The sequence below is a fragment of the Cinclus cinclus genome, chromosome 16 (assembly GCF_963662255.1).
Source record: "Cinclus cinclus chromosome 16, bCinCin1.1, whole genome shotgun sequence".
Lineage (NCBI taxonomy): Eukaryota > Metazoa > Chordata > Aves > Passeriformes > Cinclidae > Cinclus > Cinclus cinclus.
The window spans coordinates 3,426,379-3,441,547 of NC_085061.1; the positions used below are offsets into that span (position 1 = coordinate 3,426,379).

Genomic DNA, 15,169 nt, shown 5'->3' on the forward strand with positions numbered 1-15,169 from the left:
CTCACATCCTCAGAGGGAGGCGTTACCTGGCTGGGGTGGTGTCTCCCATGTGCTGTGTCTGACTGAGCCTTTGTGTTTCAGATACCGGGTGGTGGTGGAGGGCGAGAGGGGAAACCGTCCCCACATTTACTGCCTGGAGCAGCTGCTGCAGGAAGCGGTATGTGCAGCCAAAGGCTGCCTGTCCTCGGTGCCTGTGCCCTGTTCTGGGGTGGGGGGAGCCTAGCTGGGAGCTCTCTCCTGCTCCAGCTGTAGGGATGCCCTGGTCCTGCCCCCATGGTCAATGTGGGCAGGACTCCCCTTGGTGAGGTCGCTGCCCCATGGTCAAGCTCCCCCTCTGGCAGCAGGCACTAGTCCTGTACTCCAGCAGGGGTGGTCCTTTACATGCCCCTGTGTGCACACAAGAGGCCATTTCCCAGCAGGGAAGCTGTACCTTGCCTTCTCCAGAGCTGCTTTGCTCCGTGCTAAGTGTGGTGGGATGGTCTGTGCTGGTGCCAGGGTGGTCAGTAATTGCTTTCCTCTCGCCCTGAGCAGATCATCGATGTGAAACCCCCTTCAGTGCGGTTCCTGCCTGAGGGCACGAGGATTGCAGCCTACTGGAGCCAGCAGTACCGCTGCCTCTACCCAGGGACAGTTGTCCGAGGTAAGGCCACCCTGGCTGCTCTGGGATGTGAACCTGGGATGTCTCAGCCCTGTGCATCCTCAGGGACCTCAGGCTTGTCTGCGGAAGACCTGAGCTCTGCTGGGAGTGTCCTGGAGGTCAAAGCCTGGCGTGTTCTCAAGGTCATGCCCCTCTCACTAATGATGCAGATTTAGTAACATCCTCCAGGTTCAGGAAGAGGTTTGAGCAATTTAGGAGCTTAAATATATCAAGGACATTTAATACCTTTCAGAAAAGTGAGAATTTATTCCAGGCATCAATAACTGCTGAGGTTGTGGAGGTTTCTAAATCATCTGGATGCTCACAACTTTGCTCTGACACAGAACTCTCCAGTCTGGTCCCATTAAAAAGCTGGTGAATGGCTCTGGACAATTCTGCCATGGCTGGTCTTGTTTTTGGGCTCTTGGCCATACCACATGTGTAAAAGGGAATAATTACTTTTGATGTATAAACCAGTAATGCTGATGCAAGAAAACAGGGTGAGAACACAGTTAATTTCTCTTGGAGAAAGTGAAAAGCATCAGTTTATGATGGCTGAGAGTAGTTAAAAAATGCAGGTAAAAAATATATTTCAGTGAAAGGAGAGAAGGGAATTTCTGCAAGAGTAGAGGGAAATAGTGGAGAGGGTTGGGAAGTCAAACTGGAATGTCTGTTGTGTTCTGGAGCAGTGCTGCTAATGGGGAATTTCACACTGAGTGGACTGGTTTAGTATTATCAGGGACTTTCCATTGCAGAGTGAGCTTTCTGTGCCCTCCCTGTGGAGGAAAGGTGAAATGGGATGCTTTGCAGCTGCTGCAGCACCCCTTCCTTTCCCCATGTCCTCACCTCCCTTACGAGGTCTTTGTACCCCGATGTTTGTTCCTAATCCCATCTCCTGCTCCCCCATCCCACAGGAACCCTGGATCTGGAGGAAGATGGTGATCTCATCACAGTAGAGTTCGATGACGGGGACACAGGACGCATCCCACTGTCTCACATCCGGCTTCTCCCACCTGACTACAAGATCCAGTGTGAGTCTTGCTGTTCAGTTTTTTGCAAGACACTTCCCACTCTGACATATATGGAGTTTCAGGCCACTTTCCTCAAATTTTGGGGCAAGTTCATAGACTTCTAGTCACAAAGATTGCACCATCAATTATAGAACACACAGCTGGGGTGGGATATACCTATGAGGAAAAAGGCCCAGTCCCTACTGCAGATTTGATTGGGATACTTTCACTGTAACACGTCTCTGTTCTGTGTGTTATTTGACTGCATTTGAACATCTCTTTGACCTGTTCCAGGTGCTGAGCCTTCCCCTGCCCTTTTGGTGCCCAGCACCAAGCGCCGTAGCCGTAAATCCAGTAAAGACACTGGAGAAGGAAAAGAGGGAGCTGCACTGGGGGCAGAGGAGCCTGTGTCAAAGGGCAAAGGGCGAGGGAGAAAGCCCAGTGTCAAGGCCAAAGCTGGTAAGTTGCCAGGGAGCTGAGGGAATCCTTGCACAGTTCCCCACTGTTCTTCCCAAGTTAGGGCTGTTGCTTGGAGCAGGATTTGGGTGAGGATTTATACATTGCTTGAGTGCAAAGCACCCATGCATCTCGTTCTGCTGTGGCTCCAGTTTACAGGAGACTGGCTTGGAAGCTGGCATGTGCTGTGACAGCCTCCTTCTGTCAGTCAGGGATATGGAGCAGAGTTCCTTTTTCAGCTGAGCATCTCTGCAGTCATCAATAGGGCCAAAGGTGCAGGAGATTTGTAGTTTGCCTCCCCTGAAGTAGCACCCCTGGGCATTGTCCGTCACTTCTCACAAGTACTGGCACCAGGCCAGGCTGTTCAGTGAGCAGTGAGGACACCCCCTGTGTTCCTTTGGGGGTACCTGACCAGGCAGGAACAAGCCATGCTTGGCCAGAGACCAGTCACCACTGGTGTCTGGCTGTGTCTGAGCTAATAAAGCCTGTCTGGAGGGATAACATTGTGCCTTTGTGTTCCCTCCCCTCTGCAGAGGAGGCTACCTTGCCTGAAGAGAAGGACCAGGTGGAGTCTTCACCTGTTACCTCTTCAGTCCCAGAGAAGCAGACCTGCTTGAGCAAGCCAAGCATGAAGGGGTCACGAAAATCACAACCGCTGCCAACTGGAGGCTCTCCTGCGCCCACAGAGGAAAAGCGGTCAAAAGCCAGCAAAATGAAGATCTCCACGAAGCTGCACAGCCCCCCACAGCCCTCTTACCAGCCTGCTGTGTTTGGCAGCATCCTCGGCACGGAGCCCTACAGCGATCTCCCGGGAACGCTGGCGGCATTTGGCTCCAGCGATGCTTCAGTGTCCAAAGCCAAGGCCAAGAAAGGGCGGCCCACAGAAGAGACACAAGAGTTTGGCACCATGGTCAAGGCTCAGAGGAAGCATGACAGTGAAATCCTGATCAAGCTGGACCATGAGGGTGTGATGTCCCCAAAGACAAAGAAGATGAAGGAGGCGATGAGGATGCTGGAGGACTCAAACCTGGCCAGTCGCAGAGATGGGAAGGGTCTCTTGGGGTTGGGCTATTCTGCTGCAGTGAGTGTGGAGGGCAAGCAGAAATCTTCCCGAGCCAAGGTGGCGGAGGGAGACCCTGCCCCTGCCAGTTTTGGAGGAAAGTTTGATACCTCAGCAGAGAGCCTTGCTACTTCAAAGGACCAGGAAGAAAAGGCAGCAGCTCCAGCAGCTGTGGAGGAGTCTGAGAGCAACAGCAGTGACAGCAGCTCGGAGTCAGAGGGAGAAGAGGAAGCTGAGAAGAACCAAGGGGAAGCCCAGGACAGCAGCTCAGCCAGCTCAAGAGCATCCACCCCTCTCTCTTCATCCAACTCCTCCTCTTCTTCCTCTTCTAGCAGCAGCTCCTCTTCATCTTCATCTTCCTCCTCTTCCTCCACCTCATCAACCTCTTCTTCATCAAGCTCCAGCTCTTCTTCCTCCTCCACTACGGATGAAGATTCCTCCTGTAGCTCTGACGACGAAGTGGCTGAGGCCCAGCCGAGTTCCTCGGTGCAGCAGACCCTCCCACCCAAGCAAACCAAGCAGGCAGGGAAATCCCGGGCATCCTCCCACCCTCAGAGCCAGAAGCAGGCGGCGCAGCAGCCGGCGCAGCAGGCGGCGCAGCAGCCGGCACCGCCGCAGAGCGGCAACAAGAGCCGGCCCAAGAAGCGCGAGGGCATCCACTTGCCCACCACCAAGGAGCTGGCCAAGCGCCAGCGCCTGCCCTCCGTGGAGAACAGGCCCAAGATCGCTGCTTTCCTGCCGGCACGGCAGCTGTGGAAGTGGTTTGGGAAGCCCACACAGGTAAATGCTCCGAAGTGCTCGGCACTCGGCGCTGGAGTTGGCCTTCGGGTGCCTCTTCCCTTTTCCCGGGGTGGTGGAGCTGCTGGCGTGGTGTGCCGAGTGTCCGGTTTGCAGGGAGATGGGGGCTGGCTTCCACTGTGTTGGGGAAGCCATTCTGCGTGGTGTATCCCTCTGCCCCAGTCCCTGTGGGAATACTGTGCCAGCCATAAAGGGACGCATGCGGGACAGAGCAAACGGCGGTGTGTCGGGAAAATATGGGTGATCCCTGGCTGACCACTTGCATGGTCCTGTCTTGGCAGAGACGAGGGATGAAAGGGAAGGCCAGGAAGCTGTTTTACAAGGCCATCGTGCGGGGCAAGGAGATCATCCGCATCGGAGACTGCGCGGTTTTCCTCTCCGCTGGCCGCCCCAACCTGCCCTACATTGGCCGGATCCAGAGCATGTGGGAATCCTGGGGGAACAACATGGTGGTCCGAGTCAAATGGTTTTATCACCCAGAAGAAACCAATCCTGGGAAGAAGCTCAATGAAGGCAAGGTAGGCTGGTGTCCTTTGTTGAGAGGGCTGCAAAGCTCCTTGCTCCCTTTTGTTTCCAACGATGAGGACAACAGCCAAGGCCCAGTTTGATACTGGTACCCTGAAGGAGATGGTCCCATTCTTTCATCTTGTGGGAGTTTCCTATGGTGTGGGCAAGCCCAGTGTTGGACCCTTGAAGAAGGGAGGGGTGGTTTTCTTTGTATTAAGAAATGAAGGCTTCTGCATTGGTCCAGAAAGAGTGTCAAGAGCCAGATCAAGTCTTTAAAGTGCAAGAATGATGGACCTTGTGCTCAGAAACATTGAATTTTACATGTGTGTGCAGCTGCTTTACAGCAGGATTTATTCCTAGTGGCAGTGGGCAGGGGTTGAAGTTCCAAAAGCACGTGTAGTAGGCAGGAGGTGATGGCGTGGAAAAACAACGAATTCACCAGGTTTTAATTTCTGTTTCCTCTTTTCTTCTTGGGCACAGCGCTGGGATCAGAAATCGGGCAGGAGTCTGGCCACAGCTTTGCAGGCATCCAACCAGAGGAAGGACTTTATGGAGGTTGGTGAGACTGGGGGAAGGCTGGGAGGGAATGCTGGGTACCCTGTAACAAGTAAATGCTACTGGGAAATGCCCCACAAACTTCTCTGGCTCTTGCTTTTTTCCTCAACTACCAAGTCTGCAGTCCCCAGAACAGTGCCCCCTGGGAGGGTGGGAGTAGCTGCAGGTGCTGGGTGTGGGGAGGAACAGGGAGCTGGTATCCAGCACCCAACTTTGCATTTGCATCCTTGAAATGAAGATGACAAACTCCTGGCAGCTGCAGCATTACCATCAGTGGAAGCCAAGTGAAAGCCAGGGCTCAGGTTCAGTGGGCTGGAGGGACTGTCCAGGCTGTCCATGGGCCTGTGCAGATTCCCCGTGTCCTTCCCTTGGGCTGGGCGTTGGGATGAGTGAGATGTTCTTGAGTGGGAGAAGAGTGCTATCCCGTTATGATGAGTGTTTTTCCTACTTACTGAAGATGGTGCTGTAAATGCTGTGTTATCTAATGGCTCCTTTCTTTCCCCACCTCCCTCCTTCTGTTCCTGTTGTGCAGAGAGCCCTCTACCAGTCCTCTCACGTGGATGAAAATGATGTCCAGACCATCTCACACAAGTGTCTTGTTGTTGGTCTGGATCAATATGAGCAGATGCTAAAGACAAAGAAATACCAAGACAGTGAGGACCTCTACTACCTTGCAGGGACCTACGAGCCCACCACGGGCATGATCTTCAACACTGACGGGGTCCCTGTCATCTGCTGACCACCCAGGGGACACATGCCACCCTCTGGGAAGGGATGGGACAAACCTGAGGACGTGCCTGTTCAGACGACATGATTGTTTCTTTCAATGCTCATTTCTGTGTCACACTACAGACAGGAGAGCGCGAGAGACACGAGGAGGAAGGAGAAGGCTGAAGAAAGGGGTTGGGGAAGCAGTTACTTGAGGACTTGAGGAAGATGCCATTGGGGGGGTGGTGGTGGTGGTGCTTGAACCCCGAGGCTCTTCTAGAAGTGGCTTTAAGTAAGGTGACACTTGACCAACTTCTCCCTTCCTCCTTTTGGTCCAGGAAAGCACATGGGTCTCGTGATCATTTCACCAGCGGGACCCCCCGGCAGGAGGGATCCCTTTTGTGTCATTTTTCCCCATCAGTAACTCGGAAGCCGCCCGCATGTGGAAGGAGCCTCTTTTCTGCGTGTGCTCCTCTCCGTCCTTTAATTTCCTTTCCTGCCTCGTTTCGCATGACCCTTTATAGGAAGGACAGGGTGAAAGAGAAAGGAGATGAGTCTCTCTCAGCGCCTCGTCTCAATCCTCTCGGCGCCTTTTTGGTGTTCCCTTTCCCTGGAGGCCCCTCTGGCAGCGTGTGGAGCACAACAAGGCAGGGCTGGCCCCAGCACAGAGATGGCAGAAGAGAATCCTCCGGGCTGGGAGGAGCCAGGTGGAAGAGGAACCAACATCCAGTTTGGGACGCTGCCTTCCCACTGCTTTGAACAAACAGTCTGAACCTTCTGCAGTTCTGCACCCCGTCTACCCTGCGAAGGTGCTGGAGGGAGCAAGAAGGTGGCAAGGGGGGGTGACACGTGGTAAACTGAGACCTCTTCTTGGACCGTGCAGTGAAGGGGAGGAAATGACTAGGAAAAGCTGCTGCTTGGTGCTCAGAGAAGATGAGAGGCCACTGGATCCCTCACCCAGCTTTACCTGCCATGCCTTGCCTGAGACGTGGAGCTGCTGGGAAGCCTTCCCATGATTTGAAGGGAACGGGGACAGTGTATGAACCCGGCTGTGCCTGCCTGCAGCGTTCCCACAGCCAGAGTCCTGCTCCCACCTTGGGCTCAGGGACTGCACCATTCAGCTTCCTCCATCCACGGAGCAGCTGAGCTCCCATCGGGCACACGCCAGACCCACAGCAGTGCCACTGCTGCTCCAGGGTTACACCTGGTGAGAGGGAACACCAGAGGAGAACCTGAGGAGAACAACGCACCATCCTTGCACTTAAAACAAAACTCCAAGAGACGCACTGATCTTTGCAACTCCCGACTCGCACTACGGATCGCCGGGACGCGGAGCGGGGCCCAGGCTCCGGTGGGGAGACGCTTAAGCCAAGGACAGATTGGAAACTCTCCACCCTGCCTGCCTACCAGAGACTGGAGGCCAGGGCTCAGGGGTGAGGGACAGCCCCACAGAGTTGCCCCTCGTCCTTTAAACAAACCACATGGTGCTGAGCTCGTACCATCTCCACCCCGGGCCACCGGCACCTCGGCACGGCGGACAGTGACGGTTCTAGCCTGTACAGTTTTAATGTACCAAAAGACTCTTTAGCCCTCCTGTATTATAAGTCTTTAAATGGATTCAACTTTTTAATTATAAATATAAATATAAATATATATATATAAATATAAACTTTTTAAAACTGTGAAAAAAATTATGAAATTATAAAAAACAAAAAAAGAAAAAAAACCCACAACGGCAGAAATGAACACAGTCTGACGTTTAGAATATTATTTTTTATTTCCTGTTGGATTGTGATTGTAAATGATCTGGGAACAGGCACACCCCCCACGCTCAAAGTGTACTGTACTTCTAGAAGCAAATTGTGTGAGCATATTTTAAAGAGCGAGAGAGAGCGCGCGAGAGAGATTTTATGCTAATGTTAAATAGAAAGCACTTAAAACCCACTGCCTTCTATGGAACACAAGGATATTTCAGACAATCGAGAGGAAAGGAGAGCCAGGTTTTTGTCTTTTTGTTTTGTTTTTGTTTATGTTTTGTTTAAAACGATTTTTTTGGCATTCTGTTTGTTGGAGAACTCCGTGTGATCTTTTTTCATAAAAAAAAAAAAAAATCTAATTGAAAAAAAAGCAACCCAACTAAGCATCTTTCTTTGTCTCGCTTGTCCTGACTGCAGGGCTTTTCTCCCCTTGGTGGCAGTGATGGCTTTTTGGCTCAGCCCCTGCCCTGGAGAAAGACACAACCCAGGTGCCTGCTGGCTTTTTGGGGAGAACCCAGTCTGTGTGAGGTGGTGGCACCGATGGACAGGATTGGACACTGGAGTGGAGGTGCCTGCTGGACAGGGCATGTGGGCTGGAGGTGTGGGTCCTCCCCCTGCCACGGTGCTCAGGGCACCATGTGCTGAGGATGGAAACGCTGGATTTGGTCTTTTTGGTGTGAGCTGCACTTTGTAGAGGCAGGAGCTTGGCACAGCCAGACCCTCCCGTGTTGCGGGGGCCAGGCCTGGCACTCACTGGCTCCTTGGGCTTGATTCCCTGGGAGGTGGCACTTGCCAACTGGCACAGCGAGGTGCAGCTGGTCCCAAAACGTGGTGTTGGCACCTTCTCCTGATGTTTTCTGCTCCTCTTGGCCTGTTCCCTCTCCTGTGTGCTGCCCACAGCATTTTGCAGGCTGGCAGGGGTTTGGTGTAACCCAGTGACATGCTCAACCACCCCAGGTGACAAAGGGGGTCCTGAAGATGGGGAGCAGTGCGAGAGGCACCCCAAAACCCAACAGGACAGGCAACAGGTATCAACCTGTGTGTGTTTGCCAGCCCAGGCCATCACCAGCATTCAAGTCCCATCAGTGTCAGTGGCACAGCTAAGGACCACCCATCATTGCAAAGACATTTAATTATTTAATCAGCTTCACTTAGGCCCTGTGCAATAAATCTTGAAGCTCAGCAGCGGCACTGGCGGTGCTGTAGCCTTGGGAACCCCCTCTACCCCTTGCAGTGGGACAGATTCACAGTGTGGGGTGGGGGAGGCAAGACCCTGCCTCTGTTACAGTTAGGGAGGGTAAACAAGACATTATTAAAAAAAAAAAAAATCTTTCCCCAATCATCAGAAGTGATTGGCATATTTAGGGTGGGACTAAAGCCATTTCAAGCTGTTCCTGGTGAAAACCTGCAGCACCATCTATGGAAGTCTAGACCCACCTTCCCAGAGCCAGTGGGGACTGAAGGAGTGGTTCCTTCCTCTCTTGCCCCTCTTCTTCCTCACCAGCCCTCCATCACCCTCCTCCCCAGTGCTGGTCCTATTCCCTTTGGGATTTGGCAGTATTTTCTTCCGCCTGTCAATGGCTTGGCGCAAACAGAAGATCCCCAGCCTTCACTGGAGAGCTGCATATTGCTGATGGGAAGACCCCCAAAAGCAACAAGAACTGTCCCCTGGGGTGAGAGGAATGTCACCCCAAGCAGTGGCCTTGCACAGTGCCTGTCTGGGCAGCACAGGACGTTTGGGAATGCCACAGCCCTGTGCCAACAGGGTACCAGTCCTTGTCCATGCTGGGGTGGCTTTTTGGCTCCAGACTCCCTCCTTGAGGAGGGATGTGGGGTGCTGGGGACCATGGTGGGAAGCAGGTCCCATCCTGTCCCCATTGCCCCACCCCAGGGCTCAGTACCCCGAGGTGAAGGAGCCATTGGAGGTTTCGGTGTAGAAACAGGAGCTGTGGGAGGTACTGGTGAGGCTGTAGGCAAAATATGCCACAGCTGAGCCCAGCGTCAAGCCCGTCATGTAGGACACGGTCATGGTGTTCCCTGTGGGAAGGGACATGGGGTGTCAGGGCTCTCTGGCCACACCACATGGGATTCCCAGGAGGGCGTGGTCCTACCTGCCAACTCCCGCTGCTCTGGGCTCACTTTGCCTGCGGCCAGGATCATGGGGACGCTGCCGAAGTAGCCATTGGTGATGCCCATGAGGAGGGAGAAGATGCAGGGCCAGGCGGGGTGGCCGAAGGTTGGCTGCCCATTGGGGTAGACGCACATGATGAAGAGGGGGATGAAGACCACACGGAGGCAGGAGTAGACAAGGAGGTGGGTCCCTCTCCAGTCATAGGGCAGGGCAGCCAGGATCTGCAACGAGGGTCAGGGATTCTGCTGGGGGGATGAGGAGGCTGGGGAGGGCCCTGTAGTACCCAGACAAGGAGATGAGATGGTGGAAAGACCACCTGCTGTGGGAACCCAACCTTATCCGTGCTGGTGAGTGCACGGTTAGACCCCCACGGGTGGAGATGACCCTTGGTGGAGCCAAGTTGCTTAGAAAGAGGACACCAAAGGAGGACAGAGCCCCACTGTGCTGGCTCTGGCCTCTCTCCTACCTTACCAACGAAGTCCGAGAGGTTGAAGATGGCCATGATGAGGATGGGGAGCCATTCCCCCAGCGTGCAGTTGTGGATCTCTGACTCCAGCCCGGGAAAGAGGCACAGTGTGATGAAGTAGGTCATGGCGATGGAGAGCATGTAGGCCCAGATGAGGCGGGACACGACGTAGCGGTAGAGCAGCATGTCTGGCAGGGACAGGCAACACAGCTCAGCCAAAGCTGCAGCCCGGCCCCCTTGCAGAACTTGAGAGCTTTGTCCGACCCCCAGGTGTGCCTTCCAAAGATGAATTTGCCCCATAGTTTTGGGCGTATCATTAGGAAAGGGATCATAAAATCATAGCATGGTTTGGGATGGAAAGGACTGTTAAAGATCATCCAGTTCCAACCCACCTTCCACTCTCCCAGCTTGCATAAAGCCCCGTCCAACCTGGCCTTGGACACTTTCAGGAACAGGGCAGCCACAGCTTCTCAGGGCAGCCTGTGCCAGGGCCTACCACCCTCATAGGGAAGAATTTCTTCATGATATCCAATCTAATCGCATCCTCTTGTTAATTTGAAACCATTTCCCTTTGTCCTGCTATTCCACGGCCTTTTCAAAAGTCCCTCTCCAGTCTGGGGGATGATCCTCCCCCATAACCCTGGCTCACCAATCATTTATCCCACCCCATGGGCATGGCTTTGCCCCGAGCCCACCACTCACCTCGGAAGCTGGGCCAGCTCCTCTTGATCTTGGGCCGAGGGACATCAAAGCGCATGTAGGTGCCACTCCCAGCCAGCTCAGCTTCGGGGCCAGGGCTGCCCCGGGGGGAGCTCGGCTGCCCCTGCTCCCGGTTTTCCTGGATGAGGGGAGAGGGGACAGCAGCGCTGAGGTGCAGTGGCAAAGAACCCCAGGGTCCAGCAAGGGAAACCCGCCCTTGGCTTACAAATCGGACATCCTCGGAGGTGACATCGTGGTGGACGCGGTAGCCGGTGCCGGGGTCGCCGGTGCCGCGGCTCTCAGGGAGACCCTTGCGGGAACAGTCCGTGTAGTAGCGCACGAAGCGGGTGCGCTTCACCAGGAGGTGGAGGATGAAGCATGTCAGCTCCATGCCGATGGAGATGAAGAAGAAGATGACGGTGTTCTCCTTCTCGTCTGACAGCAGCAGCTTGGTGAAGATGCGGCTGAGCGAGATGATGACCCCGGCGGTGCCTGGGGGTGTGGGAGAGCTGTCGGTGCTGGGCCCCACTGAACCCTGGCTCAGGGATCCTCATCCTCCCCCACCACGTGGACGTGGTGCTTCCCAGTATAGAGGAGCCTCGAGCAGTGATTTTGAGGTGATAAAGCTCCTGGCAGACATCCCCACCCTCAGCCTGGCATGGCAGTGCAGGGACTTAGAAACCAGTGAACTCCCTGGTTTGCTTGGGAGCACCCTGGGGTGTTCCTGATCAGCTGGCAACCCAGCTGGGTTATGCTGGAGCAGTGGGGACCCAGGTGTGACTCACCTGGTGCTACCTGTGCAGGTCCCTGTGGTGGGATGTGGGTACTTACTCTCGCCTGTCATCACTCCCTGCGTGTAGCGCTTGGGCAGCAGCCCCGTGTAGCCATAGAAGCTGGATTGCTGCACTTCAGGAGAGATGCACAGAGGGGAGAAGGAGGGATTATTGCTGCAGCTGAAACTCTGGGAAGGGGGAAGAAACCCCAGAGGGAACCCAATGTGCTGTTCCAACTGGGATCTGCTCCTTCCAGCAGCCTCCTTGCTCCAAAAGCAGGAGGACCTTTTTTCCCTCCCTGGATGCTCCACTATGTCTGTTCCCACCCAGAGTGGCCACCAGGTGTGGGGGTTTGGGATGCCACCACAGTGGCCCATATCAGTGGTGTCAGTGACCAACACACGGTTTGGTGCTGGTGCCCCTGGGCAGTCCCACAATGCCTGGACAGAGGTGGAGGGGATGGGACAGGGACCTGAGGGTTACAGGGATCAGAGCAGGAGGCTGTCCCAGGAGACCACGGCTCAGGGATGGGGCTGTTCCCCACCCCTACCTGCCATGTCCCAGCCCAGCTCTGCCACATACCTGTGCAGCCAAAGGCCACCACCCCGACAGCCACCAGGTTGATGGCGTAGGCTTGTCTGCGGCTGAACAGCTCCAGCCACACGTCACAGATGCTGACAAAGAGCAGGGGCCCCAGAGCGAAGAGGTACCCTGTAGGTGGGAGACAGAGGTGGTGGCAGTGGCACAGCACGGGGACAGCACTGCCTGGGGGTGCAGGGTCCCCCACTCACCCACGGAGATCCGGGTGTGCAAGCTCAGCAGCTCCACCAGCGCGTTGTTGAGGATGACGGCCACCAAGGCCACCAGGATGTAGGTGAGGCTCATGTCAAAGACGATGGAGGTCCCTGAGGAGAGGCAGGTGATGGGGGGACAAGAGTTCAGCTCTCTTGGAAGTGGGATTGAGTTCTCACCAGGTTTGGGGTGTTTGGAGCTGCCCCAGACCTACCTGGGTATTTATGGTGCAGGTAATCCACATCAGTGATAAAGCTGTTGTAGGGCAGGAGAAATCCCACCCCAGCCAGCAGCATGGCAAAATAAATCCCATGGTATCGATCCTGGGGCTCGGGGTCCTCAGAAACTGCCCCACAAGAGGAAAGAAAGAAAAAGACATGACAGCGGCGCTGCTGCACTCCTGGGACCCACACCAGACCCCAGCCTTGAGGCAATGAAACAGCTCAGCTCCCTGTAGATGCACAAATAAACAGCTCCAGCTCTGAGAAATGCCCTCCCAAAATAAGACATTTCAGAGGAAACCCAGGAGGCAGGAAAACATCTGGGCTTTGGAGTCTGGTGAGTTTTAATTGCAGCTAAACAAGCTGAGAGCCAGGCAGTGTGGGTAACAGCACAAGTCAAGGTGGAGGGAGGGTCAAGGCAGGTGTGGAGATGGACAAAGCTGCCTCAGGATGTGGAGCAGGGCTGGGGTGAATCCCAGGAGTGTCCCTGAGTCCTGCACGGAGAAAGATGAAGCTGCAGGCTGGGGGTGAGCCTGGCAGGAGAACCAGGGCACCAACCCTCAACTCCTTGCTAATCTGCAGAGCCCACTGTCACGGGATGTGCTGATGGCTCACACGGGTACAAAAAGAGATGAAAAAGGGTAGCGGGCAATATTGTGGCATTTCAGACTATTTGTGGCTATTAAACCCGTCCCAGGAAGGTCCTAAGTGGGTGGGAAACCATCAGGGTGCCTGGCTGTGGGTCAGGTTGGGCCGTGCCTGCCCTCACCTGGCTCCATGAAGGTGAGGACACCCTTGGCCTGGCTGCCCCGCTGCAGCTCATCCTCCTCCAGCTGGTAGCTGTCGAAACTGAAGCTCATCACCACGTTCCCCTCGGGTGTCGCTGCCGGGCTCAGCTCCTTGAAGCGCTCGGCTCCCACCGAGCCCATCCTGGCCACCCTGAGGAGGAGGAAGAGCAGTGACACCCCCGGGGTGCACAGGTGGGGCACTGCCCCTGTGTCTACCCCCAGGTGATGCCTGGAGTGTGCAAGGGACAATGGCATGTGGGTGGCCCTGAGCCTTCTCCACCTCGCTGTCTCGCAGCGGTTCTGATGTATTTTTCCACCTGGAAAAATGATTTCCCCAAGGCAAATGGGATCCACCGACCTTCTGAGCAGAAGTTTGGCTTTGAGGAGGTGAACAGTGCTCGTGGGGGACCCACAGGAGCCACCCCCGAGGCACAGCCTGGCTCAGCACCTCACTGGGATGCTACAAAAGACAAACACCACTGTGATTTCCAAAAGCAATTACAGAAATTAATGAATGGAAACCACTCACGGAAGGTGGCTGCGGGGAAGATCCCGGCTGCCTCAGGAAGCCCTCGTTCCCTGCAGGAAGCACACTGGCTCTGTTTTATGCCCTTTGCAGCATCTCTGGTGCCTGGGGCTGGTCAGGCAGGCACACTCCTGCAGCTTTCCGAGAGGGGATGGGATTTGATCCTGCTTTTTTCAGATCTGCTTCTCTGGGGGATCAGAGCCAGCACAGACCTGCTCTGAGAGCTCCTAGAGAGACCCCAGCATCACACCTGAGAGGGGCTGTGCTGAACGAATCCCAGAATGAGCTCTCCAAATACCCGACATCCTCCAGTGACCCCACCAGAGCCACCCAAAACAGGATTCATCCCTGTGGTTCAGTCCCAGGGGGCTGCTCTGAATTCCTTGCCTGTCCCCAGCCCACCTCCTGCAAATCTCCCTGGCATCCAAGAGTAGTGGTGGTGGTGGTGAAAAAGATCTCCTCCAAGGCAGTAGGTTGAGTCAGGCAGGGGAAGAAAAATCAATGACAGTGATTTCTTTGGTCTCCCTGCCAGACATGGCGTTTGCAGGAGCAGACAGGTTTTCCAGCTGCCAGAATGTGTTGGATGCTGAGGTCGGGGGCAAACGTGGTGCCCACAAACCCTGTGAGTGAGTTCCTGGAGCCCAAAATGCTTGTCTCGCTGCAGGGGCGGCTGCACAGGGCAGCATTGCCCCGGCCCCGAGGCTGTGCTGAGGTGACAGCACTGCTGGGGGGCTGGGATGGGATCGCCCCCTCCCACACCATCCTGGGGTTCACCCCAAGACCCCCCAATCCCAGAGCACCGCGAGCAGAACAACCCAGCAGGGCACGGCTCCATCCTGCTGCTCCCAGAGGAGCTGTCTGCAATCCCCTTCACCCTCCTGTGCCTGCTGCCACCCCAGGCAATAAAACCCGGTGGGAAGCATCTCCCGGGGTGCCGGAAAGCCTGTTGCACGGTTTTTCCATAGCAGGAATCCCAGCTGAGGAACACACAGGATGGAAAAGGCTCGTATGCATTTGTGTGTGGCCCAAACTTGCCGGGGCCAGGAGCAGAGCGGGATGCGGGATGCGCTGCACAGCCGCGGCGCTGGACCAGCCTCCGGCACTCTCCGCCTCGCTCCCCCGAGCATCCCTGCGCTGCCGTAAATTGGATTTTCTCCTCCTCCCGCTGGATTTGCATCCATCTGCCCCCATGGACTTACACCCTGTGGCCCCACCGTGGCGGCGGGGGCGTTTTTCCATCGCGGGCAGGGGTAGGAGGTCTCACCCGAGAGGGGCCCTTGCCCCG

The 15,169-nt window shown here is 55.3% G+C and overlaps 2 protein-coding genes across 2 annotated transcripts in view; one reads left to right on the forward strand and one right to left on the reverse strand.

Moving 5' to 3' along the window:
• The window catches only part of TNRC18 (trinucleotide repeat containing 18), a 56,086-nt gene extending 46,966 nt beyond the window's left edge, over positions 1-9,120 (forward strand). Inside the window, exons 21-28 of the mRNA XM_062503304.1 lie at positions 82-157; positions 532-640; positions 1,552-1,668; positions 1,942-2,106; positions 2,637-3,943; positions 4,243-4,479; positions 4,949-5,023; positions 5,556-9,120. Coding sequence (XP_062359288.1) covers positions 82-157; positions 532-640; positions 1,552-1,668; positions 1,942-2,106; positions 2,637-3,943; positions 4,243-4,479; positions 4,949-5,023; positions 5,556-5,762 — 2,293 coding nt within the window. The 3' untranslated portion in view covers positions 5,763-9,120. The remainder of the gene's footprint in view (positions 1-81; positions 158-531; positions 641-1,551; positions 1,669-1,941; positions 2,107-2,636; positions 3,944-4,242; positions 4,480-4,948; positions 5,024-5,555) is intronic.
• A 123-nt stretch (positions 9,121-9,243) lies between these two features.
• On the reverse strand, positions 9,244-13,509 carry SLC29A4 (solute carrier family 29 member 4). The gene is made up of 10 exons (XM_062503667.1): positions 13,340-13,509; positions 12,564-12,695; positions 12,349-12,462; positions 12,140-12,268; positions 11,616-11,690; positions 11,011-11,276; positions 10,788-10,923; positions 10,086-10,273; positions 9,600-9,840; positions 9,244-9,525 (listed from the first exon to the last, which is right to left on the reverse strand). Exons 1-10 carry the CDS (start codon positions 13,497-13,499, stop codon positions 9,383-9,385), a joined length of 1,584 nt encoding a protein of 527 aa, XP_062359651.1. The 5' UTR covers positions 13,500-13,509; the 3' UTR covers positions 9,244-9,382.
• Between the last annotated feature and the right edge of the window lie 1,660 nt (positions 13,510-15,169).